The sequence below is a fragment of the Neodiprion virginianus genome, chromosome 4 (assembly GCF_021901495.1).
Source record: "Neodiprion virginianus isolate iyNeoVirg1 chromosome 4, iyNeoVirg1.1, whole genome shotgun sequence".
Lineage (NCBI taxonomy): Eukaryota > Metazoa > Arthropoda > Insecta > Hymenoptera > Diprionidae > Neodiprion > Neodiprion virginianus.
In genome coordinates this window covers 9,125,431-9,153,351 of record NC_060880.1, presented here as the reverse complement: position 1 = coordinate 9,153,351, position 27,921 = coordinate 9,125,431, and the positions used below count along the sequence as shown (strand labels likewise).

The following is a 27,921-nucleotide window of genomic DNA, read 5'->3' as shown; positions in this document are numbered from 1 at the left end:
TTATCTTATGTGATCTCTGAAGGGTTGATAATTTAGTCAAAGGTGTGGCGCGTTTTTAGTGATGGACGATATGGCCATTAGGTGGCCTCAAGAAAACAAGTTTAATTTGTTTTCGATTTTCCACTTCATGAAACCATAGTTTAGAAATCTTTAATTTCTCATTAATATTGAGCCTCGTGCAAGTAAAACGCCTTGCGTTTTTTTTTAAACGGTACCACCTCGAGATTTTCTTTTCTTCATTTAACTAGTATGTAAAAGATCCAATTCTAACATTTGTATAAAGCTAATAATTTCTCTACAGAATGGACGGAACTTTCTATGGTAGCGCTTGACAACTTATTTAATTTGCTCCAAATTGGCGCGTCGTACAACATTTTTGGCCCTTCGATCTCCGAGATATTCAATATCGCGTAAGACGTAGTCTTGCACCTTTTTCAAGAATCAGTATGGTTTTACTCCGTGAGAATCTGTCAAAGTTCTATTGAGAAGTTTGGTTTACCAAAAATCGAAACTCGTTATTAATTTTATTGTGAGATAGTCATGTATTGAGTATTCATTAAATTTTCATATTCATAAGATCTCTTAAAAATATAAAAATTAAAAATCCTGGAATTTTAAATGCAGCTCAGATATCGAAGCGGCAATTCAAACGATGGTTACAAATCTAGCAGATTCGTTCAATTTTACTTGCAGATGGCTCATTTTATTCAGAAAACTTTTTATGTATCACGGTATTACAATTCCTAGGTCATAATCAATATTGGAGCAATGTTGAAAAAATAAATATTCAGTGCAAAATAATCTAAAAATAATTCTGTATAAAATGAGCAGATCGCGAAGTGTAATTCAACGATTCTACCCGATTTTTAACAATTTCGAAAAAAATTGAAATGAAGCATGTACTTAAATTTGTACATTCATGATTCGATTATTTTCTGTTCTTGGGTGTTTAAAGAGATTTTTGTACCTTGCGAGGGGAGGGTTCGGTTGTCAGGATGGAAATGGGAGGTAATTTTTTGCTTATTGAGCGTTCGTCACTTGTATAGTAATTACCCAAAGTCATAGAGCCAAATGTCCCGGAAGTCTCGAAAAAATTGTCTTGAAAAATTATGTATCTGTCGTAAACGAGATATTTATTTGGTATTGCGAGTCACGGGTGAAAAATTAAAATGACTTTCAGTAGAATGAAAAAAATCCTTAGAAGCAGGATAACTTTTCAGTATAGTTGAATTGTAGGTTTCTCATAATGTACCTTGTAAGTTGGTCTAAGTTATTCGAAACAATGAGAAATTTAACCGTCAATATATGAACAGATATAGTCAAATACTTGATTTGATTGAACATATGGAGTTTAATTTTCTACCACTAAACATTCAATTACCGCCAACAATGAAATTCAAATGAATGACCGTGTAAGCATAAATAAATGACTCGTAGGTTAATATATTATTTTACATTTTCTTCCTTCTGTGAAAGAGAATTTTTTTAATTCGAGAAATTTTGTTCTGGGTAATACACGTTTGCTTATACATCAATTCTTACGTTCTTGTAATTTACTTTACTGTATTTCGCCTTATATGGACATATTATAATCACTAAATATTGTGAATCGAAATGTCAAAGAATTTTAGAACATTGTTTGAAGGGATACTCAATCACAGATTAGTTAAAATGGTAAAATGTTAATTTTACTACTAACAAGACTGCCATCAAAACTCCGCCACAAAAATACAGTCTAACAATAAGATACTCGATATGTGCTAAAAAAAATAATAACTCTCAAATTTCATAGCTAATATCGAATTTAGTATTGGGAACATGTATTTTGATATATAAGCAGCTGATATCGGGTTCAAAGACAAATTTAAAGACGTAAAAAACATGTTCCAATTGCTATTTTGTACTCCGTCGCTTTGACACCTTTTCGACGGGGAGAGGTAACCCTTAGAGATTCAAAAAATTGATTCTTGATTTTACATTAATCTTAAAGTTCTATCTTTTCAGAATATTTTGAGCCCTAGCCCATTTCGAAATTCGTGAAACTGACAAAATCACAGTCATTTTTGCGAAACATGTGCCATTGAAATGTAAGAGCCTGGGGAATAAGGCTGACAAGCGCTCACTTGTTTTGAATGCGCTCTGTTCCTCTGACGTCACTAATTACTATTTCAACATTACAATATGTGAAAATTCTGGCTTTCTCAAATGGAATAGTAGCATGAGCAGAATAGGACACCAAAGAGCCAGTTCCAAATGCTTTTGACTTTTCAGTCCATATTAGATTTCGCATTCAATGTAATGCTTTAAGACACTTTTTAACTGTTCATATGCTGAGTTACGTGTGAAGATATGAAAAAAAATCGTGGTAACCCAAATTGAAGCTGTGATTTTATTGAAGTAATTTACACTTTCGGATGAAAAAGTCCTATTAAACGTTTTCATTCCTCTACTTTCACTATTAAGCAAATTTATCCTTTCTATGACTTTAAAATGACCAAATTTTCAATTGTCAACTTACTTGAGACAGCTCAAACTTAAATTCCTTCCATATTTATCATTGGTGAACTTGGCTTTGTTATAGCTCAAAAACTCTTAGTCTTACAAAATTTTCTTAAGAGAACTGAAATCTCAGATTCTCTTGAAAATCTTACAAAAAAAAGTGAAGTGTAAACTAAAAGTTTCTCTTGTGTGTTGAAACAAGGAAGAAAGTAAAATACTTTGCCAATGCTGTAACTAGAAAATTAATATACAACATTGACAGTACTGAAGTTAGTAGCGTTAACGTAATAGAGCATCGAAACAAAACTCGTTTATTTACTATTTTACAACGACTTAAGAAAGTTTAATCTGCTCAATATGAGTATATTTTGCTTTAATTATGGATTAGCAAATTTCAAGCAATCCTGAAGATGCAAAGTAACGTTTTTTTCTTAAATATGGATCGTCATATTAACGTTACGAACTTCAACCTTGTCAAAATTGACCATATAATTATGCATGTCGTTCAAACCTTTAAACTCAATATCCAATCCACTAAACTCTAGCTCAATGCCTTGCAGTGCCTCCGATAACGTTTCATGGTAATGGCTGATCACTGCCTTTGCTCCAGCACAAAATGGCAAAGAGAAGTACGAGTAAGTCTCTTGTCGGTTGTGGTATGGCCCCACCGTACTCATCCATAATACTACCTCGTCATTATCGTCGTACTGCAAGAAGAAAAAAATGATGGATAAGGAACTTTATTTTTCGATTGAGATATTTTGTGAAACAAATAAACAGTAGCTTCGGATTGACAAGTGACTGGCTATAATCAAAACTGATTGTTCTAATGAATGAAACTTGAAACAGCAGTAAATACATCTATTTTATGATAAAGAAGTGAAGTATTGTGAACTTTTATTCCAAGATTCCTTGGCGTTTCGGGGATTCACAAACGAAATATTTGTAGTTTTCAATACACGTGTCAAGCTAATTATAGGAATCAGAGTTAACTCGTGGTCACACTTATTTGTCGTCCTATAAGAGCTACATGGTTTCTCGGGTCAAAAACGAGCCAGTGTGTCTCCGATGGGTTATGACCAAACACGCTGAACTTCTTTCAAATACAATAACATAACATAGTTCTATGGCTACAAATCCTTCAGTTACAAATACCTGGTTTTCAGGGAATATGCAAGATTTTGAATCAGGGGGCTTTACAGCTGTATCTTACTTAACAGCATGTGCAGCTGTTATTTCTGGCTGCTGGCTTCAGTTTCATCTCGTTATACCACTTTGAATTCAAGGTGAGATACAAAAGTATATTATAAACAAAAAGTTGACAAGTAAATTGAAGAAAAGAAAGCAGTTGTTTTACTATGAAAAACTCCAGCAGCCGATAATAGGTATGAGTTTGTAGCTTGACAGTGCAGGGAAAGACCATATGTTTGTTGAATGAGAAAATGTTCACATTTTTGACTTTTGTACACATTCCAGGTCGAGTGCAGTCAAGGGTTAATTATAGGTGTAACAAGATTATACGATAATAATCGTGAACTAACAATATCAGACAGTTGAATACAATAATTGTAACATAGATACTGAATTCCTATCTTGAAAGTTTTGATGCAAGACGGTTACACATATTTTGGATTCCAACTAGAGCTGAAAATGCTAGGCTGACAGGATAACCCAAGAACTGAAATGAAGGGTGAGCATAGTTTGTGTTAGACAATCAAGAAATGATAGTTTGAGATCAAAGACATAACGACTCAAGTGGGAGCAGATATTTTTCGTGACTGCAATTACTGTGATAAGCATAACCTAGAGCAACACCTGGCGCGCAGATATTCGAGACTGACATTTTTTGACATTTCAAAAAAGATGTCACCGGTATTACTTACGACATGATTGTGTTCATCTCCGCAAACGAGGGTCAGAGCTAGCAAAACAAGAACTAATCTACTCCATGCCATGTTAGACTGCGTGATGTCAAAGAGATCCGTTCAAACATTAAGCGTAAACTGATGATAAATTAGGCGAGATGTAAACGAGAATATGTCCCCTTCATCGCCAAAATATCGCAAGCGGTCAACGGAACTGGACAGAACCACGTATATAAAAGCAGACAGGACTTAATCACACAGCAAACTTTTATATATTGCCACGTCAGATGGCTCTTCCATCGATAACGGCCATTTGTCGACAAGACAAGTTTGCCAACTCGCCACGCTGACGGTTAACCGCGCTCTTAGGGTCGGTCTACATAGCCGCAGTATCGCGGAGCACGGCAATGTGATAACCAATCCAAATGCATGAAATCTAGTGAACAACATATTCTAGGTATTTTGAATGGTTTACATCTGGACCGTGCTTCGCGCCACCGCGCCTGTGTGAACTCAACTTTAAGTCAGGTCCACGAGGATCTTGTAAGCAGTAGGCTTCAGTTGCGCATGTGTGTGATGTCCTAGCGGACACTTGCGGACCATTCAGGAGTTAGATTTTAAATTATGTCGCGAAAAGGTACGGGGACGTATGTATCGTATGTATGTACATATAATATATAATATCAGTACATACAATCAGCGTTGATTGAAGACATATCCTCAGTCAACGCAATTGATATTTTTGGGTTACCATTATCGATGAAGTACTAAAATATGTACATTGGACAGACGTGAGACAATCGCGTTATGGAATTATATTAGTTGGAACATCACGTGGAATTTACGAGAGGGAATTCGTTGGATATAATATTTGTTATTCGACTTACTTTGCCTTCAACTCGATGCAGGATCAGCAATCGGTAGCAGATGATTTTCGTAGAGCGGTGAGGAATCCGAGATAAGTCGTTGGATTATAAGGAATTGTTTATTAATTTGTGATTAAACTCTGAAAATGTGAAAGGTCCTTTGGGAAATTTGAGACTTTGAATTCAATATTTTTGGTTTATTCAAAAATAAAGATAATGATGTCAATTGAGTTATGAACTGGAATTTTTATATTATTCAAGATGCATGGTTGGCATTGTACTTCGAGCAGTATGCCTCAGATGGAATAAGTTTTCAGGTTTTGGAATAATCAAACCAATCTAGTTTCGGGAAAAGTGATGCCTTGCTGATTGATTTTAAATTCTACACTGGCTCTCGAAGCTTGAATCGCACTTGCAAATTTGCTTCCAGAGTAGCCTTGCTGAGTTTTATGTTATTCGATATTGAATAGTTATGTGCTTGTGGCTCCAAGAAAATTTTGAAATTATTCCTACAATTGAAATATTCTTATTATTGAATAATTTTGTGGTATAGTAATAATTTTATGATCAAATAATTGTACGAAAGGCTGCACAGGTGCGCAAGGGTACGACGAGTACAATTATTTTATATATATATGGGTTTGCTTTACCTCTGGGATTTGTTCTTCATGTTTAACATTTAACATTTTGAATAAAATAATATTGACTATTTTGAACTTTTCATCTTTGGTCGCGCACATCCATCAAGACTTCTCAATGTTGCCCGCTGCTGCGCACCATTTCTGAGTATTCAGCATTTACAGACGCTCTTCCAACTCTTCTCATGATCGGCTACAGAGATTAAAACAACCAATAGTCAATCTCCGTACATACGTTTACTGTACCTGTATAAATAGCTGATAATGAAGCTATCCAATATTTGATCCAATGTCAGACTTCAATCCGGAAATAAAAAATTTTCAATTACTGTTGTATATAAATTTGATAACATGTATCAGTAACTACGACTGTTAGGTGATGATTGAAACCAAATACGGTGTCTACGTTTAATATTGGAGAGCAGGAGATGTTGGGATCAATGACAAAAATTGGAAAACAGGTTTATTACAAATACAGATATAATAAATATTATGGTCAACGGAACATAATGAAACAAATATGTATGATTCCAACGTTGAAGATGCTGTGTTTTAAAGGTTTATGTGCATTGATGATCAATACTCTTTACTGTCCTTACTGACTATCATTCAGTCATATCGTAGAGCTTAGATCCCAGTGCTGGTTACGATTTTTTTATCTCTTTTGCACTGCTGAGTTCGTGGGTAGCTCTGTCTCTGTCCTAAGGAGTTTTTAGCGCTGCCAGCTAATTCCAGAACGTACCATAAGAAAACCGTGTGCCTACCAAGTTGCCACATATGTGCTGCTTAGAGCATGTAGACATCGTGAAAGCCTGGTATATCCTGGTAAGTGGAAAACTGTATAAAGAGAAAATTTAGTAATTCTACATCCTGTCTCTGTCTCGCAGGTCCGGTTGGTCGATTCACGCCATCACTGCGAGCACTCACGCTCGTACCACACTAAAGACTTGTTTTGGCGCCTTTTAAATAAAAATTTTCGTCTGATAGGTTGGCAACGTTGCTGAATGCGGCTCTGCGGCTGTTGCTATCGCCATGTGCTAGACAGGGTAGACCAGGGTAGACGCATTTTGCGCATCATAAGTGCAAATTTCAAACTGATAAGCTGTTATTGTCAGAATTAAGTTAGGTTAGTTTTCGGTTTACTTTTGGCTGCAACCACTGTTGATACGTATATTTTCGCGTCGGTTCCATTTGTTCATTGTGTCACATCCATTAATTTCACTTATTATACAGCTGTGCAGTTAAATTGAATTCTAGGCGATCATATTTGGTAAATACGCTGATGCATCAATCTTCGACTACCGGATATGTACTAAAGAAGTTATCATGGAGTCATTTGAGACTTTTATGGAGATGTTTGGTAAATTGAGACAAAGGAAGGACAATGATGACCTAGTGAATCTTTTTAAATCTGGACCATCATATCTTCAAACCTTCTCAACTAGTGAAATCGGTAAGACATCATGTAAACTTTCAATATCATTCACAACTCAAGTTAGCAACGAGAGTTAATGGCTGAATATGATGAGCGCTGGCAAAATAAACCAGTGGAACGTAATCATCAAATTTTTATCATATCTCATAGAAAGTTAATATGTGTACATAGATGTTCTAAGAGAAAACCTCCATCCCTTTATTCCATTAAAAAACAATTCATTGCCATCAGTTTTCAACTTAGACTGCTGACGTCAGCTTATCATTTAAATTATTTCTTTTAACTGAGCTTCAAGTTATTGAAAACCAGTGGTGTGCCAATGTTTTACACATGAGATCAAGGTTACTGAATCGCCAATTTTTCAATCAGGAAAAGTTGCGAATAATATTGAAAATCAGAGTTGACAAGAACTTGTTTAATAACTTGAGTTAATAACTTGAGTTGCTGTGATTGAACATGGAATTAGTTATCAATGACAAATAGATGGATTTGTTCTCTATTCTAACTTTAATATTAACCTGGTCAATACGTGGTACTTAATTCCGTAGCAAAAATGGGATTAACCATTAGACCATGCAAATACTCAGTTAATTCGAAGCACCTCATTGAGGTATAGAGATCTACACTTTTAATATTTCAACGACCCTCATATAATAGCCAAACCTGCTAATATTCATTAAAATAAGGTAGTCAAGCTTGACAATCACGATTTCACGAAGTACCTTGTACCACCAGATTCTTTAAATGAATCATTAGCATGAAACTGTTCTGTATTATCTTTATGGTATGTACTTTCGAGTGTCAGAAGGTTTCAAATCTGGTTAACTGGTAGAGGGAAGAGAGTGGCGTTTATGTTTATATCTAATAATATGAAATATGCAGTCCGATGATTTAAATGCTGTTATTAGACTATAATTCATAACAAATAACAATAAGAATCAAATTTTATTTATTTTAAATTTGACATTTGCTGGTTTTTCAAAATGTTTCAGCCTAGCCCATTTTGCAAAATGAGTGCCAGAGATGAATTAGCAAATCTTACCTTAGAAAAATTCAATAATTTCTGGTTTGAAATGATAAAATTTCAAAAATTTTGAGTTCTAACTTATAAGCTACAAAGAAATTCACAGTAATCTTTTTTTTTTTTTTTTTACTTCAATTGGCTCTTTGATTGGCGGTTCGAATGTAAAATAGCATCTCCATCGACTACTGTTTATATTGGCTTGTACTGGAATGTCAATATAAACTATTACCTTTGACAATGATTCCATTCCAGAGTCGATCTCGGTAGATCTACCTGTGTGGACGCTGCTTCTGTGAATCATCGTAGTACTTATAAATGCCATTACTCCTAAGTGTTTGAAGCTATTTGCGAACATTGTCTTATCGTTTCCGTAACAAGGCCTGCTATAATATGATCTAAAAAACTATGGGACTTGTATTAAAATGATTTAAGGGATCGTCTCAGTGTGACACTCCGAAAAATCACTGATTTTCGCGAATTTTTTTTTTAATGTTCACATAAACTAATCGGTCCTGTTTTTTTTTCATAAATAAATACGTTTATGAAGAATACAAAATGATTTTTTTTAAGTTTATTTATTGAGTGCATCATTGTTGTATAAATTGTTGTAATTTCACGTGAAAAAAAAGGTGCTGCACGGTTTCCACGATGACGGCCGCAATTTTGATCTGAAAAAAAAATTTCAAAAAGATTATTGATCTGTAGGAAAGTCGCTATCGCGCTATGGAGGGTTTTTTTTTTCAAATTTGACAAAATGGCGGCGGTTCAAACAAAAAGTGTCGAATGTGGCCCTTTTTTTCGACAGTTTTTCGTAAAAAAATAGGAAGTTTTCAAAAAAAAAAAAAAAGCTTCCATAGCGCGATAAAGAATGACGTTTAAAATGTTCTCCCGAAATTGGAACTAGATATCTTCAAAACTCTTCCTTTGAGAGTGGAAACCGTTTTGGAAAACACCATTCTGAGAAAAACGCGTTTAAAGATTGAAGGTGGAAAAGTTTATATAAATCGTTTACTTACGATCAATCGGCGATGCCAGGTCTTGATTTTTTTCTTGGGGGTTTCTCTCGTACGTCTATCCGTGGTGGATGTCAAAAACGAACTGAAATGCTTGGACAGTTTATTCTGCAAGGTTATAGAACCTAAGCACCTTAGTACTCGCGCAGGTAGAAAACCCGTTCCCTTTCTACAAGAAACGCTGTAGCGACCGTAATAATTTGAATTTCGATTTAAAAATTTGAGAGAATGTTTAGAACAGTGTATACTATACGATAATGCAAAAAAAAAAAAAACAATTTTTTGAAAATTTCACACTGAGACGATCCCTTAAGATGACCTGGACCTCTCTTTACTACAATTACTAAAAATAGAAAATTGTTTGTAGTACCATCTTATGTTCCCTCAAATCCCTAGAATCTTCTTTCCAAATTCTTTATTTTTCTCATACACTTGACCATTCCACTTGGAACGTGACACCTTATAGAAGAAAAATTTCACAGCATTCCCTAAAATTTTGGTAGTCTCTTCACTATGGGGCTAAAACTATGCCGAAATCTAATTTTAAAAAAACGACTATCGAGAGCACGCCAATCTGAAAGTTTGACCACAGCATAAAATTGCATTTAATTGAATTCTGGAGAATCTTTCGGGAACAAAAGAACCTATAATGTTTAATTTCCATTATTGTAATATAGGTATTGAATAAATTATTAATTTGTGTGACATCAAGAGAAAATACGCAAATCTTATTATGAATCATACATAGGTACGTGAAAATAAAAGACACATTTATTCTTTAATCGAGTAAATAAATTAGAGGTGTATAAATGTATAATTAAAATTGTAAATATAAATCATTAAAAATCACTCATTCATCCATCCATTCAGTCACACAATTTAAAATATGCCATTTTATGTCAAACACGTTCACTGTAAAATATTTTGTTTCTCGTTGTATCCAGATGCGTCTAAGTGTAAAATTATGCTGCTTCTTCGAATCACCGTTTATTTGTTGTTTCTTTTCTTTGTTTCACTTGGCGTTGACTTTGTTTATACGTGAAGTCTGTTTTACAATTTTCGTTTCCGTAGACGGTGTTTTTCCTTTTCGTTGTAAGTACGACACAATTAAGAAAAAAACAGAAATGAGGACTATGAGGTATTGAGTGGTTACGTCGGCGTCTTCTCATAGAGTGATCCAAATTCCGCCTTCTCCAAACTGCGGACTAGTCGCTCGTTCCACACATTCGAAGGCTTGTCATGTTACAAACCTTCAAAAATGTTTCTATAGAACTGTGTCTTTTGGGTACCAGTTTTAAAATGCTGTGTCGAGTTCAGGCAGGGAACTTTGTTTCATATATACTGAGTCCTTTGGCATCCAACTACTGTATTACCGTATCCAGGATCAATGCATCATGAAATGTTGGATTCCATTTTAGACTTTGAACATCCATCTATATGGCACGTACGCCGACTGAATACATACTTATAAATATATATCATTACCTTATTAATGTTTACTCTTAAAATAATATAAATTGACAAGGAAGCGTAATCTTATTTCTAGGAATTATGTAGCAGAAAATGCATGGAAGTACAAATCGTTCTGATTTGTATTCTCATGTATTTTTAAGGAATAAATTTAACTCCCTTATATTTCTGTTCGTGGCACGATAAAAGTGCAGCAGCGCAGTCGACCATTGCAACGTCAGCGTTCTTGCGCTCGCCGGATCCTGGGTGTAATCAACACCGGGATGAGGCGAGCGCAAGACGATGCGCTTCGAGGATGATCTTCACGAGGCGAGCCTTTGTTTCAAATTTGCAAAGTTGACGGAAACCTTGCTCGCTGTCCGACGCTCCAAGGGGTGTCGTACGAGCGAGCGAAGTCAGTCCCGTTAGAGACAGAATAAAATCAACATCTACGGAAATCAGGCTCCTTCAGAAGCTATCGCGTGAAGGGTCTAACAGTCTTTTCGCATCACCGACGAATAGAGTGATTTTCCTCTAATTCTATACGTGGTCACCTAGGCATGTTTTAATTGTGAGTGTGTTACGAGTGTGCCAACGTATGTGTGAGCCATCGTTCGGATTTGTATGAGCGTGAGCAAGGTTGGAATAAACCACCAAATAGTGAGTAATCGTATGAGTGTGTACAATTTAGAATAAGAATATTTCTGTAGCGCTTGCTTCCTCGTCTAATATTTTCAGTTGTTACCTTAAAGTTGTTAGTTGTTACCACAAATTTCAGTAAATCTTTGCATTCCGCCAAAAATTTCCAATAATATTAATAATAAATCCTCCTACCCAATTCCCAGGATCGCCCTGTATAGGACGATCACCGGCTTATCCAACAAAAAAATAAATATAAACCTCTACGCTTCTCGTAAAGGGTTAAGTAGTCGCCTGCGAGACCGCTCCGCACGTAACATACTAACTGGTCCCTTTTAACCGATTATGGGGGTGAGCTCACTGAATGGAGTGATTCCTTATATAAACCTTGGGTTTTTGGCAGTAGTAGTAAACTAAAAATCCAACCACTTTTCAACTAAATTTAATGAAGCTGAACCTCTTTATCTCATCCTATCTATACCTGTCTATCTGCTGTTGAGGACTCACGCACAGACAAAAAACTTGTCATATATACACACTCTCCCATTCGTCACACTAGTATGGTTCGCATTGAGATATTGAATAAAATTAATTTTTAGCGATCGAAGTTAAACTCAGGTAACGGAAGCTTGGAACCATGTATATCTTCGCTGTGCTTCTGTAAAATGTTTATAGACGACTCATGTCTTCAATGCTATAAACTATGTACCATTCAATGGACTAATATAATTTTCAACAATCTTTTTATCTCTTAAATTTTAAATGGCAATGTTCAAAGCGACTGTACCGCTAAATTAGTCTTAGCAAGAGATATAAATTATCCAATTAGAAATCCTAGTACACTTCAAGAAGTTTAAGGTAGTACCGTGATAAATCACTTCTCTTACAATATCTTTCAATTTTTGAATACACATAATTTGAAGTGTCCTTTATACGTAGGAATTTTTTTTAATAGTCCTTGCGGTACTAAATTTTGCAATATTAGCGATCAAACGTCGTACAATTTACATGTATTCCCTATCCCGACCGTAGTTAGAGTGAGCATTTTATTTAATAACAGCCATACTTTTCTTAGAATTTTTTTTAAAAACTGAGAATTATTAATTGAGGATATAACAAGTAATTTTTTTCAAAAAAAACATAAACAAGCAGTATTCATTTTTTTGTAAATAATTCTTAAAGTTTGTTGCTTTTAATGATTTTCAGACTTTCTCTCATAACCTGACCCGTGAGAAATAGTGACTTGGCAACGTTGCCCTACGCGGGAAGTTTAAAATGCCATAAAGGCCCAACGAATTGAAATAAATGTCAGAACTTTGCGGATATAGGTTACGGTACAGAAAAAATTAAAATTGTTAATATTAATTATAACTAACCTCAAATTGATTTCATAACAATACATTTCTCTACAACACATGCTTGAGGGGCAAGAGATACTGAGTTAGAATGCAACGTTGCCAAGTCAGACAAAAGACGCAATGGGAAAATTTTTATACTTCTGCGCATGTGAGAGGAGGCGCAAAAGTGTACTGTATCTCAACTACTTTTTACTTTAGTTATAATGTTTTATACAGGGGATATTTCTCTGGAAGTTGAGGACTGCTGCTATCACGGTACTACCTTAATCAGCTAAGAGCGATTACTTGTACTACTATAATACATTTAACCATCTCATTCGTAACTGGAATAATCCATCATTATGCACACCTATAGGCAGCCTGGAATCTTTTAAACGCAAAAAATAAAAACAAATCTAATTTTAATACATTATAGTGACCTTACACTCATTGTCAGTTGAATTTTCTGTTATTTTTTTTTTTTTTTTGTCAATATAGAATTTATGTGTTTTATGTTTAATAGCTTGCCGGATTGTAATTTCTATGTAAAACAACTTTTAGTCTGTCACATTTGTAAATAAATAAATACACAAAATACGTTCATTGTTTAATAGTTTTATTCTTTGGACTTTCAGGTTTGGCACTATCTGAATTGCTGAATGACAAAACTGGACTGTTAAACTTTCTTGCTGACACGTCTTACAAGCCTATGGAGAATGCTATTACGGAAGGATTTAAGCTTTTAAAATTCATCATACAGCAGTTTTATTTGTTACTTGATCGATATGCAATTGGAATCAAGGTAATTATTTAATTTTAATTATTTACGAAAATTTAAAAAAAAATGATCCACCATTACTTGAGTAAAATATCTCTCCAGTTATTGGTTGTTATTTTGTATACAACATTTTCCCAAGCTTTACGCTTAGAAAGCAAATAAATCGATGTGTCAAATCTAACGTTTTAAGACTGGGCTGAGTTTAGCTGGCTTCTAGCAACCAATGATTCTGACACTGGATTGTTACTTTCTTTCATCAACAAATCATTACCGGTTCTTCTCATATTAGCAGTCACAACTGCAGCCTAGTATTGGCAGTGATCGATCGGTATTGGTAGTGATGGTAAAAGTAGCATTCCAATGATGCCATTATGTACACTTGGGGAATACATGTCAATCCAACAAGTCATTATCCCCGCGGTATTCTAAGGTTAGATTCGACGGTCATGGGTCATGTTATGTTTATTGAGATTCAGTTATTGAGATTCTCTGTATTGCCAACATAACTGTCTAGTGTAAAAAAGTAGCCGTCTCAGATTCATTGTTCCCAACTTGCACTCTCGTATCAGAAGCTGCTGACTAACAAAAGACCCCCCGTTTTATTTCGGGTAATCCGGCAGCTCGGTCTCACCGCTCGTCCGCCGTTCTCCAAATCGCCTATAATTTGAACAATATTTAGAATGTCATCACAAAATTTACTCACAATGATGTTAATTGCGGTGTTTCGAAAAATTAATATAAATTTTGTTGACAATCGTTCACATTTGATTTTTTAATTTTTTAAAAAGTTTTTTGAATTTATGAAGAATAACAGGTACAAATAATGTTTGTCATTGCTTACATTAATCGAAATGTCCAGCCTCATCGAGACCCACACTTGTAATATTAAGTCGCCAGTTGACGTTTCAGATGTGTATCTAACAACTTTTTCACTATTAATTCAATTTACTCATAAAATAGTTATATCTTTAAACTGTTAATTCAGAAAAATTAAATTCTCATTCGATGTATTGTTATGTCACGGATCATAAATCTTTGGGTTGTACAAAATTTGATGAAGTACTCACGGAATTCTTTTTTTTTTATTATTATGCATTGAAAATTCAAAATAATATTTTATCAAATAGTAAATAATCAAATGAAGACGATCTTCCACAAAATGTAGAACGCTTATTTTTATCTGGCGGAACCTAGTATAAATAGGTGTTTTTGTTTCTCCGATGGGAAAATGGAAATTATAGAGTGCCGATAACCGAAATGCAATATATAGAGCTTACATAAGCATACCTAGGGGTAGCATGATCAGGCATTACCTGTAGACGCCGTTACATGGTGAGACCTGGTGTAAATAAATGTTTCGTCTTTTTATGCAGCTCAAATAATTTCCCTAATTAGCACTTGTTGATTGTCTGAAATATTTAGGGAAGTGCGTTTTATTTGCGATCGCGCGTCTGTAATATTTACGTGCTACTGCAGTTTACTGTTCAGTAATAGAAGCAGTTGACATATCGCGTCTACATTTTAATGGTACGCGGTTCCAGCACGTATATTCATTTTCTGCGATGCTGATAAAAAATCGAAAGTTATTATTGTTAACAACCGCGAAAAAGATATTGTCATTATTTAGTTGCGAATAGCAGCAGAACGGCGATATGTGAAGAATATAAAATGTTGGAGCATTAGATACCGAAGCGATTGCTATTTTCATTTTATTTTTTTCAAAAATTTTTCGCGACGATACGAAATTGGCAAGTTCGAAACGACGCAATATTCTTTCTGACACAGCGTGCGGTATAGTATATTATGTGACAAGTGCGGAAAGTCTACTATTTTGTGACACGTGTGTGGTAAGTCAGTTTGCAATATCCACAAATTGTTGCCTCATTTTTTTTTTGAAGACTGGGATTATGTATGTTGCCCATTTACTCACTATTTTCATATTGAATCGGATATTTATTAATTGTACTGAACTGAATTATGAACACACATGTGGCTAACTTGCCAGACATAACCGAAAACAGAAGTAGTGCTTTTATTCTTACAGGAAAAGATTTCTGGGCAAACAGTGCCAATAACTTAAAATTAGATACTGAGATAACGCTTACAGCTAATTATGCCAAAGATGCCAACTGACCGCCTTGTTTGATGCCGTATTTGAATAGCGATCATTGCTTATCACAAAAGTTAGCTGTATTTACTAATTTTCAAATTTCAGCTGAGATTTTGGTTTCTAGAGCAAAAAGCAAACACTATGGTTCTAGTTGTATCGGTTTTACGTTACCTTTAGAATACAATTTGATTTTTCTACGATGTTACGATCGGGTTCTTATAACATTCATATTTTCAAAATCTTGAATAATATAACTTTCAAACGATAGTGCTTAGCACTGTGGTATTATTCCTATTCGTTTTCAATAAAAACACGTTTACAATTATTCTGTGGCAAGAAACACATCGTGTTTCATTTCTTGAAAATATTTTATAGCTTATTTAATAATTATTACTTGCCCCTTAGCCGTCTTAAAGGCATGTAGAAACCGATAACGGTGCCTGTATAGTGTTACAAAACTAGCAATACGCAGAACCCAGCATCTCGCCAACGTGAAGATGCTACGGTCAAAATAAACTATCTCTCTGTCATTATTACTCAAAACTACCAGAAGATACCCAGGTATCCATAATAGTTAGACACAATCTAAATTAAGGCTATTATAACATTATATTTACAGAACCCGTATATGTACGCAAATTGTAAAGGCATATGAGAATAATAAAATAATAACGTTGATACGAACGGATTCTAGCGAGACTTGGAACCACAGAACCCTCAAGCCTCGACCGAGCGAAGGTGCTGACACAGCGACCTGACTCCGGGTCGTTCTTGAATCTCATTGGCTAATTACTCTCGCGCATTAATACAACTTATTGCAATTGCGGTCTCTTGGACTCCTCGGCTCAAGGAGCTCCGTCTTTCGTCTGTGAAGTCGCGAGGTGTGCGGACGTTAGTACCGAGAGTTAATCAAATTTAGAGCCAGAGTTGGTGATCGAAAATCTCTTAAAGTGACGACTCAAAGGACTAGATTCTCGATAATATGAATACTAGTTTTGATCTCAATGTATTTGCACAAACCGTTTCAGTTGGTTAAATTAGATTCGCGTAATAATCACTATATTAGTATTTAATATTAACTACTAGTCATTAGTAATCTCGGTAATTCGCTTACAATTTTAACGTTAAATCCAATTTCATCGAAAAACGTGAGACACTTCATATTATTCAAAAACAGTTTTTCCAAATTTGACTCAGTGTTCTACATCGGAATTAATCGTGTTTGATATTCATAAATCAAAAGTTTGTGAGTGGAACTATCGTTCGTGTAAAACTACTATCTTGAACGAATTTCAAATTAAACTGAATGCCAAGTAATCAGCCAACGCGGTGAGGCCTGTTTGTCGACACTCATGAGAACAACGATCCGACGATCGCACATTTCGCTACAGTCTACGAAAGCTAAGTCCCACCGAACGTTTTATTTTATTTTGCTATCTTTATTTGTCATATCAGATTCGTATATAGTTCAACATCGTTTTTCTCAGATTTTTGAAATAATTGAATCAGTGAACCAAGTTCCACCCTTCGTACTTCGGTACAGTGACTAAACGGTGCAACAATTGTTCCGTATGTAAAATTCAGATATCACAGTACAGATGAAAAAAAAAATCAAGAGATGAAGAGAGTGAGAGAGAAAAAGAGTTATAAAAATCATTGCTGTCTTAGGCTAAGAGAATCAAAACAGGATACCCGTATTGTTTCACTTAACGTTAAACTTTATGTTCATATAAACCTCGTACGGATGAATTATCCTGAATTCCAAAAATACAATCACATCCATTCATCTTTAATTTCATATTTACATCTACAATTTTGGAATCAGGATGGTCTAATCTTAGAGCAAGTCAAGAAATTTCGGTTGTTCAAAGATTATATATTTTTCATTGTAACATAATTATTTCCATAATTTTGAATCATCATAAGTTTCATCCAAAATTTATTTTATGTTCACCGTTTCCGTTCATTGGATAATTTTTTAAATGGCTTGAACCACATTTAAAACGAATCGCTTTCAGCGTATAGTAATATATTATCATTTTTACTTATTAACTCGTTGTCAATAATAGATTGCTAACGATCACCTATCTATTATTTATATTAGTTTCGCCTCAATCATTCAAACAACTTGCTACAGTTATGTATGGAGCTATAGTAACAATCCCTTATTATTAATCAATCATGCACTCACCGTTCGAGCGTATACACTAAATTGGTTTAAAAAAATCGACTGTTTTTTTTTCTCAATCATTCAAAAATATTGATATGCTTGAATCAACTACTTATTCTCATTCAATTTGTGAAAGTGTAGTTCTTCAACTGCTGAACACGTTGGTTCAAAAGTACCGAGAGATTGGAAACGATAATCCCACGTTTTCTGAAATATTATATTAATGTTATTGCCAAATAATGTATTTGGTACAGTGTGATATTTGTTCGACATAATCAATGATAACTATGAACAAAAAAAATTTTAATATGTTGAAACAAGAATTTGTTTCACAAGGCAGATTACAATATTAATTTAAGAAAGTTATTCATTCATCAGATTATATTACTACTTCAAAAAAAAAGAAATCGATTCAAGCAAATGATATGTTTCAGTGGAACCAAAAAAGAATTCACAAATTATGTATTATTCTTATAATTTAGGGATCAAACAAGAGACTCAGTTGTATGTTTGTAATATACGATATAATAGTGGAACGAAATATTGCCTCCTGAACATTAACGTTTCTCTTTACTCGCTTCATTGTTTTTCACGGTTCTACCGTGCTCTTCTCTTATCCCACAAAGTGTGTCTGCTTACGAATACAATATAAATGTATAATAGACACATACAATTAACACCCCTCCTTAAATTTATATTATGTTTAATATCTTTCTAAGGTTTTCATTTACCATATTATTTATGACAAGGCTATTAGGTTTTGGGAAGAACGTTGCCAGAAATCTTTGATTTTTTGCGCATTTTTGACTTAAGCTTGATTTACAAACCTTGTGGTGTATAGGTTCACGAACTTTGATGATCTGCGTGTGTTGATTTCTAGTTCAGCCTGTCTCAATCTGGGGTTACGCTGTTGTGGGTCGTGCCAACTATCACTATGCGTGAACGAAGTAATCCATTTTACACAACACTTTAATTTTAATACAGATTTATTAGCAATGAGAGGTTCTTTCAATCGATTTTCAAGGTTTGATTTTACAAAGGTTTTGTTCGCTTATATGATTCACTAATGGAATAATGGTAATTATATTGAAGTTCGAAGGTTCTGAATATGAGCGTTTCATGATCTGCATTACTCGCAATTTCAAAGTGTTCTGAATGGTCTGAAGTCTTAATTGGTTCTGCGTTTAATTTATTTCTGTTTTCTCTGGTGTCTGCAGTGATTCTCTGTTGCATTAGTTTGGTTCGAAAACGATCTGTAATAGTGAAACTTTTGTAAAGACTCGTGGTTGGTCTTCAGCTACGTCAGTGCAACACGATTGGTCTTGAGAAGCCAATTGGCGCAATGCTCATAAGATACCTACTTAGTTGCAAGAATGCAGTTTTAAGTTTTCAGAATAACGCTCATCATTTTTTCCTCACATTCCTTACGTTCGGTTAGCGAGGTTTATGAACCTGAGTTCTGCGAATTTCGATCGTAGACCATGCGGTCGATGTGCGGGTTGAAATTAGAGATATAAAGTGAGAATGAAAATTGTATATACTGCATAGCATTACGCAAATGTAAACCTGGTTGTGAAATAACGGACGGTGTGTTGTATGCAGATTGTCGGTGCATGGTCATTGCAAACTGAGGTGGTAACTGAATCTAGATCGGTATGGATCTTAGAGCTATTGTATGAGTATGTGAAGCTCTCTTATGGTAATTACACGTCGGTAAGCTAGGGTACAGGGAGGCTACCGCCGTAATCATCGGCTGGGACGTAACAGATGGAGAGAAAGTTGAAAGAATTCGAGTAAAAAATTCAATACAAAGCGCGTAGAATTAACACAAATGCAGATGTGTGTTGAGAAACCCCGTTGGTATTGATATATGCGCGGTGTACCCGATAAAATTCAAATGAAGGCGGTCGATAGATCCTGCTGTCAAAGCAATTCTGGGTATACCTAAGCTACGATCGTCACCTGATTATACTGAGAAAGGCCATAGCCGGGTAAGAATGCCAAAAGTGCCTCCGGCGATTTATTAAATTGTTTTTGGCCTATCCACTTGTAATCCAAAGAAACTTTTTTCCACCAAGTTTCAGTCCCCAGGGTTGATTAATTCCTTAGTAAACAAAAAAAACGTGATCTTCGGTTTTTATTTATTTTTATCGTTTATATCAGAGATGGATTTTTGCTAATTTTTTTTCCGTTTCTTACCTGTCAAACACATACAAAAAAATCTTTGTATCGACCCCGAAATAAAAACTCGATTTTTCGTTAGCAAAAAAAAAAAATTTGAATTGCCGTTTTCAACAGTTTATTTTTGAAAGACAATTATGCTACTTATACAAAATACGTCTTTTCTAACCCTGGAAATACTTGAATTATTTCGTATTTTTCGAATTGGTGCAACATTAAGAAAAATAAAGAAATTCATTTTTTACCAATTTTTATTCACGTATCAGAACAAACGATCATTTATTTGCTTGTGTAACAATGGAATTGCATGTATATTCTAAGGTCTTATTTATATTCGATTATGTCTACATTTTTATTTACAAAATATTTTCAATTACATAAAATGGAATTACTGTTCTCCGATTAATCATCGTTGCTATCTTCATTGATAACTGCGCTTACACCTTCCACAGTGAAAAGGTGGCTTAGTATTTCAGCTGGTCTTACAATTTTGACCAAATATCTTGCACAAGATAAATAATAAATTATTGCGGCCAAAAGAGAACAGCATCCAGCAGTACGTCGGCCATTTGCGCAATCGCATGAATAACGAGATATTCCCGAAATCTCATTAACATTCGGATGATAATCAATAAAACAACGATATGTTTTTGCATTTATATGACGAGACCTTACCTGAACTTTTCGTATATTTGCAGTACTCTTAGCATATTGAAGCTTTAGATTATTATTTTTGTCCATCAGTTCGGCTAAATATGAAACCGCTTGTAATAATTGATAGGAGTCAGTGAAAAATACTTTAAGATTTTTCAAATCTAATTCTGAAAAATCGAGTACGTCATTTGTTATTTTTTATACAGTTAATTGCGATTGGTATTGCGTCGGCTGCTCAATCAGGTGGTAACTATCAGCCAATAAAATTCGAACGACTTGACGCACGCGCATAAGGTGCGCACTTTCCTCATGGACACACGGTATACACAATTTCCATCTCAGTGTGTAATCATCTTCAATCTGCATACAACATACCATCCGCAAGTCAGCTTACATCTATGTAATGCTATGCAGTTTGTATAATTTTCAATCTTAACTTTATATATTTAATTTCAACCTACACGTAGACCGTATGGTCTACAATCTAGATTCGGAAAACTCAGGTTCATAAACTTTGCTGATCGACCGCAAGGAACGCGAACGTGTGGAACGAAAAGCTGAGCAATTCACAAAGCGTCATTCTCAAATCTCAAAACTGCATTATTGCAACTAAATAGGTATCTTATCAATATTGCGCCGATTAGCCTCTCAAGACCGATCGTCTTGCACTGACGTGGCTGAAGACCAATCAGGAGTCTTTCCCAAACTCCCACTATTGAAGATCCTTATCAAACCAAACTGATGGATCAGACAGAATCATTTTAGACATCAGACAAAACAGAACTAAATCAAACTCGGAACCAATTTAGACTTTGGACAATTCAGAAGACATCATTCTAAATTATAAAACCCTCATATTCGGAAACTTCGAATTTCAGTATAATTAACGTGATTCCGTTAGTGAATCATATGAGTGTATCAAACCACTGTAAAATAGAATTTTGAAAATCAATTGAAGAAACCTCTTATTGTTAATACATGTGTATTTGAATTAAAGGTGTGTGTGAAAATAATTATTTTATTCACGAATAGTGATAATTACCACGACTCATAACAACGTAATTCTAGTTTGAGATAGGCTGATCCGAGGGGTTAGTCGCTCCTGAGTATACTCGCTTCTTACTTGAGGTAGTAACCTTATTTAACTTATTTTGCTTATCTACCCAAAGACCCGTCGCCAGCAAGAATCGATAAGTACCAACGAGTATTGTCGAGTTTTTAGATAGATAAGCAAAATAAGTTGAATAATGTTACTGACTTGAGTAAAAAGCGCATGTACGCGGGAGTGACTAGCCCCTAGGGCTGAACGAGAAATCAACATGAGCAATCTTCGAAATTCGTGAACCTGAATATCACAAGGTCTGTAACTCGAGCTTAAACCGAAAATCACGCAGCGAATCAAAGATTTCTCACGATATTTTTCTCAGAACGTAACATTTGTTATTAGAAAAAAACGAATGCTCATTGCATCCAGAATTTGTATTTAGAAGACTCGATCTCAATCACATTCTTAATTTATAATTAGAAACAAAACCGATGCCAATTACATACGTAATTTGTGATGAAAATTTTTCTAATTACAAATTGCAATTGTAATAATTTTATTTTTCACTCAAATACAAATTACTAATTTATATAATAATTTCGATGTAATTAATTATACAAAGTAATTGGTGGTGTCCAACACTAGATCCAAACGATTACGTTCATCAATTCCGATGTTGCCGCCGACCGAAAAAAGGCTCTCGTATGGAATCGATGTTTCTACAATTCACATATATTCAAAGTAGTAATTCTCTAACTGCACTGGTCATCGCCTTCGGCACGCATTAGACTTTCGTATTACTGGATAGAGTGATATTGTTGGGTGTGACGGTCAGTCTCAGACTAAACTTTTATTTAAAAAACAACTAGGAGCTTCGCCCCTGCGCGCTTCGCGCGCCGACACCACCTCGGCGCTACGCGTCTCACTATTTCCTTATACATTGTCTATTAGACAGGTGAATTCATTTATGCTGATTTGATGACAGGTCTGCAACTGTTGATCGGTTGTTTCCGATCATCTCGACATTGCTACTGGCTCCCTACGCAGGCCTGCTTAGATTGTTTTAGTAAACGAATCCACTCACATGCACAAAACCCTCGATGTCATGAGGAGTATAACAAGGCCTGTTCTGGATAGAAACACCTTCTTTACCGACCAAGCCGACCAATTATATTATATTGTGTAAAATAAAATGAGGATGAAGAGGCTGAGGAAGAGATAATTATAGGCTTTTCCGAAGCAACACACGAGTTCTCGTTGGAGGAGCTTCGGGAACTCGTTGAGGACGCGCGAGCTGCTCGAGTGAGGCCAAACAGCCAACATTATATAAATTACGGGGATATATGTATAGAAATAATTATTGAAAAATGGGCGAATGAAACTATCGTAATAATAGATGTCGAAAATACTGATGATGATGACGATGATGATGATGATAATGTTAGCGAACAGGATAACGATAATGTGTTTATGGATTATTTTGAGGAATAAATCACGCTAAATTCACAATTATTGATTATATATTTTTCACAAGTAAAAATTCATAACATTTACATGTTGTATGACAAGAATGGGTGAAAGTTATAAAGATATATATTTGTAATGTATCCTATTTCTAGATTATAATTTTATCGAATAGTAAATTTTTTTACTTTTATGTATAAGCTATGATATAATTGAGATTAATTCTATTGAATATTCTGCATATAAACCCGAATATAATTGTATATATTGTAATAAATTCTATTGCTATGTTGTTAAATATTGTCCATATTATCTATACACACGATTGCAACCTAGACAATCTTTAATTAGAGGATTCGGTCCATCCACTATATCGCCATCGGGTCCTGGTGTGTAATGTGTGCTACATCTGCGGAAACTTGCGATGACGTAGTCCATTTTCATATCCTCTGGTAGTTTATCTCACGCATCATTGATGGAGTTTGATGCGAACGTGTAGATGAATTCTTTTAGTAAAAAAGCTATATCCTCGGACATCATTGCCCTTAAACCGTCCAATTCTTTGTACAGGCGGAAGGATTTCTCGAGGGAGCTGGTACACTCCACTCGAGGATCCACGGGGTCCGCTTGAACGCCTGAGGATTCGGAGTGCGCTCGATAATGCAGTTATCGATCCCGCTCGATGAGCATGATTTTCTTTAATGACAAAGAGCACAATTTATCCCACAAGGGGTAATACCACGGCAATTTCAGGTATTTTTTACCGACAATTATGGTCATTTGGAGGATTTTTTACCAACAATCATGGTCATTTGGAGGATTTTTTACCAACGATCATGGTCATTTGGGAGATTTTCTTACCGACGAGCGGTCGGCAGAGCACATTTTATCTTACGAGCGTGGGGGTAACCTTCGAGGGTTTGCGTCTGGGATGCACGGATAGACGAATTGGTCGGCTTGGTCGGTAAAGAAGGTGTTTCTATCCAGAACAGGCCTTGTTATACTACTGCCATGCAACCCCAATTGCATTTGGCGACTTCTTTTGCTATAGTTATTATTTTCAGATTTTTTTACGTATATCTACATATAGAGATATATAGTCTACTGTGTCTGGTTTGTAAAAATCTGCACATGATCTTGCCTCAGCTCTTAGAAGATGCTCAATTGCACATAGTGCTTTATTTTCATGCTGATCCACGAAGTCTTCAGATAGTGCTTTCTTGTACATGTTCCATAAATCTACCACGTTCGGTGGCATTTCACCGATTAGATACCATACAAAAAAATGACGTAACCGTTTCGGCGTAAGTATTGAAACAGCTTCGTCGAATATCTTCAAAGCTTCGTCATTTGTCGCAGTTAAACCCATATCCACTGCAACATCTCCAAATGTGTTCCATTCTTTTCCGTTTACAGTGCGTAAATCTATAAAACTCCCAGCATTTTTCGCATGTCCAAAGATTAGTTTGAGGTGAAATCTTTCTGTATCCCTTGGTGAAACATTTGTCATCCTGCTTACTACTTTACATGCAATTTTTTTTTCACGTTTTTGTTGCTTCTTGAAACGAATAGTAATCTGGCGTGTTCGCGTAAGTTATATTTCTTGCCATTTCATCTATGCTGTTCAAATCAAACCATGCAATAAGATGGGTTCTCCACTTTTTTTTATTTGTAGCAGCTTCGACTTCTCTACCTTCCTCAAACGTTGCGTATTGCTGCCCCGGTAGGTGTACAGGTAAGCGTGTGACTGCATGACTTCGTCCATGCATTGACAGTTCTAGTATACGCCAAGCTGCTTCCATCGGTCCTACGTAACGCGAATCTACATAATCCTGTATTTCGTTGAATATCGGCTGATATCCTCCAAAATCAACTTCTTAATATTATTTTTTTCTCTATATTTGCGTTGCTGTTCACTCCGCAAAACACCTCTTTCTCTTGTGGTCAACATAGATCCTGGTCGTCCTCTTGCCTGGTTATACGAATATTTGTTGGATATTATTCTATGGCTTATTTAGTTATTCGCACTTACAATTTTATTTTCCTTTTTTTTTGTGATACGTCCGACCATCCACCGTCTCCATCGCCTTGTCTGCTGATTGAAACTCCTCCTCTCTCCATTGCCAACGTAGATCCTGGTTGTCTTTTTGACTGTTTGGTGACATATTTAGATTTACTATTACTTGGTTGTTACTTTTCATACTTATTACGCACTGAATTTTATTTTGGTTCTGCAAGACATCAAAGTGTCTACTGTCTCCGTCGCCGGTGAAGAGTAGCGAGAATGGTCTTTTATCTTGGGATCCGATTTGGCGTGGATGAATTAGTTCTCGGCGATACACGATTAAACATATCTTAAAAATGCCCGCAGCTGCAGCTAATTCTGCTTCTCCCCCGTAAATTCCATTTTTATTCATGTGTAATTTGTAATCACCAGGTCACCTAATAACGGCACCGTTTGACTCATCACCTGTAATAAAACCCGCGATTGGAGACCTATTATCAACTATATTTGAAACGATACTCAGTCTCACCTCTGCGTGTCGATCTTGAGCGCCGTGTGCACAATACGCCAGCGCGCGAAAAAGAGAATTCCCGTCGGGAATCATCTAGATAATTCTCGTTTACATATTTATTTTTTGTGTGTCAGAAACAGATAACTATAAAGATATTTGTCAAAGACTGTCATAAATAGCTGATGTCAGCTGTCAATCATTTGACACTAACTTCCTAGCAACAGCAACTTTATTATTAAATGAGTTTATTTGAAAATACTCCACGTTCGACTTCTCAGCGCGCATCTTGTTATGAACGTAGGAAGTTTTGTTTGCTAGATGCCTTATGTTTTGTTTTCGGCATCTCATCCCACCGCCAACTTCATGCGTATACTATTTTTATTATAATCTCTTTTACCTGTTGCTATCAAAATCCTCTTTTTCATTTGTTCACGTGGGACAGGACTTTTTTATTAGATAGAGGGAAACGATTCGGTTGGGCATGGCCAACTACCCTCAGTTGAGTTTTTTACTTCTATCGCGCATTAAGGTGTTAGTCAAAGGCACTCCATTGGAGAAGTGTTAGATCTTGTCTCATTGAGATAGCTCTAAATCTCTCCGTTCCTACTCCATCGGGTAGATTTCTACGGATGTTTCGATTGGCGTACCAATCATCTGGCATTTCAAACGATGTTCGTCCTACTCCAGTTATGCAACTCCAGTTTGCAACTCTAGCATTACGTGTTTCCCCAGATCCATCTTCTTTATAAAGTTGGAACCCGAAGTAGTAAGCTGCTCCCATTTGGGCTGGTGCGCTGACAGCTCCTGAAGTGGGTAGAACGTTTCGTTCATACCATTTCTCGTTGACGTGTGTTTCATTGGGATGGGTGTGGATCACTTGCGTTTCACCTCCCATCATTCCGGTGTTCTTGAAAACGATCTTATCCGGAACGGAAAGGTCGATTAATTTCAGATTCAAAATGAATAAGTATTTCTCCTCAAATTTGTTTTTGTATAAAATTTCGAACGTCCTTGAATGACATGAATTTGGGGGATAATTACTTTGGGAAACAATTGCAGTGTAATCTGACTAGCATTCGAGTTGTAGAAACGGACAGTGCAAACTTTTAATACATAGACAATCTTCATGGTATAACACTTGAAACCCGCACCAACAATATCAATAATACAAGTTACGTGTCCGACTAGTGCGTGCGTTACTCTATCATATAATCGATTTGCATCGCTATCCGCGTCGCGTTGGTTCACATTACACGACGCGATGTTCGCGTGGGTTATAGAAATTGAGTTCAACAATGATCCCATAACCATTACACTTGTCAAATTTTTTAACCCCACGAAAAAATTAAGATGACAAATTCTTATTCTCTGATACTTTTCGATGGAAGCATCAAAATCATTTTTCCCTTGTAGAACACCGAAAAAATCAATTTTCGCCACTAACAATTTTTTGACTCTTGGCTTCTATTTTTTCAACCTCATGAATTGTTAGAATGAGACAGCAGTTCGATGGGAAAACGTGATGAAATGGATTGACATGTTTCTTGTAAATAGTTGAACTTACTTGAAAAAAATCAAAGGATTTTGATGTCTTATTACCCTCTATAATATTTCAAAATGGAAGCGAAATCAATATATTGGCACCTAATGTCACCGGCACACAAAAAAAAAAGTTGTTTGTACATTTGACCCGACCCACCTACGGAAATGTAATTCGACTCGCTGAATCCGAATTTGAAGTCCGTTTGGCTCGGTCACTCTCTAAATTTGAGTAAAATGCAAAAAACCCAAAAAAAAGGCAAAAAATTGCGAAAAACTGCAATCACAGCGGTAAAAAAATTCTTGTGGACTCGGATCAAGTATGATTTTAATGTATTTCAATTTACTGAATCTAAATCCGAACGTTAATTAGCCCGTTGAGCCGTCAAAGTTTGAAATAATTGCGAAAAACCGAAAAAAAATGGAATCAAATCATGAAAAAAACGAAACTATCGAGATGAAAAAAATTTTTTGGATTCAGATTGAGTATGATTTTTATGTATTTTGTTACACTGAATCTGAATCTGAAGTTTTTTTGTCCCATTAACGTTTCAAAATTTGAAAAAATCTCAAAAAACTATAAAAATCGGGAAAATTGCAGTTATAAATATTAGAAAAAATCTATTACACACGATTGCCGTTCCCAATTTTTGTTCATTATATTTAATGGGAAAAAAAACTTCAGAGTCAGATTCAATG

General features: G+C 35.4%; 2 protein-coding genes across 4 annotated transcripts in view; one reads left to right on the top strand and one right to left on the bottom strand.

The window, feature by feature from the left end:
• LOC124302102 (transmembrane 9 superfamily member 3) overlaps positions 1–4,677 on the bottom strand; it is a 30,967-nt gene extending 26,290 nt beyond the window's left edge. Inside the window, exons 1-2 of the mRNA XM_046757892.1 lie at positions 4,383–4,677; positions 3,011–3,206 (exon numbers count right to left, since the gene is read on the bottom strand). Coding sequence (XP_046613848.1) covers positions 3,011–3,206; positions 4,383–4,454 — 268 coding nt within the window. The 5' untranslated portion in view covers positions 4,455–4,677. The remainder of the gene's footprint in view (positions 1–3,010; positions 3,207–4,382) is intronic.
• Positions 4,678–6,821: 2,144 nt separating this feature from the next.
• LOC124302050 (DNA-dependent protein kinase catalytic subunit-like) overlaps positions 6,822–27,921 on the top strand; it is a 112,379-nt gene continuing 91,279 nt past the window's right edge. Inside the window, exons 1-3 of one of the 3 annotated variants that reach the window (XM_046757810.1) lie at positions 6,822–6,994; positions 7,126–7,321; positions 13,401–13,567. In XM_046757810.1, the coding sequence (XP_046613766.1) occupies positions 7,195–7,321; positions 13,401–13,567 (294 nt within the window). In that variant the 5' untranslated portion in view covers positions 6,822–6,994; positions 7,126–7,194. Of the gene's footprint in view, positions 7,322–13,400; positions 13,568–27,921 lie in introns of all 3 variants that reach the window. The other 2 variants (XM_046757809.1, XM_046757811.1) reach the window with 2 other exon arrangements.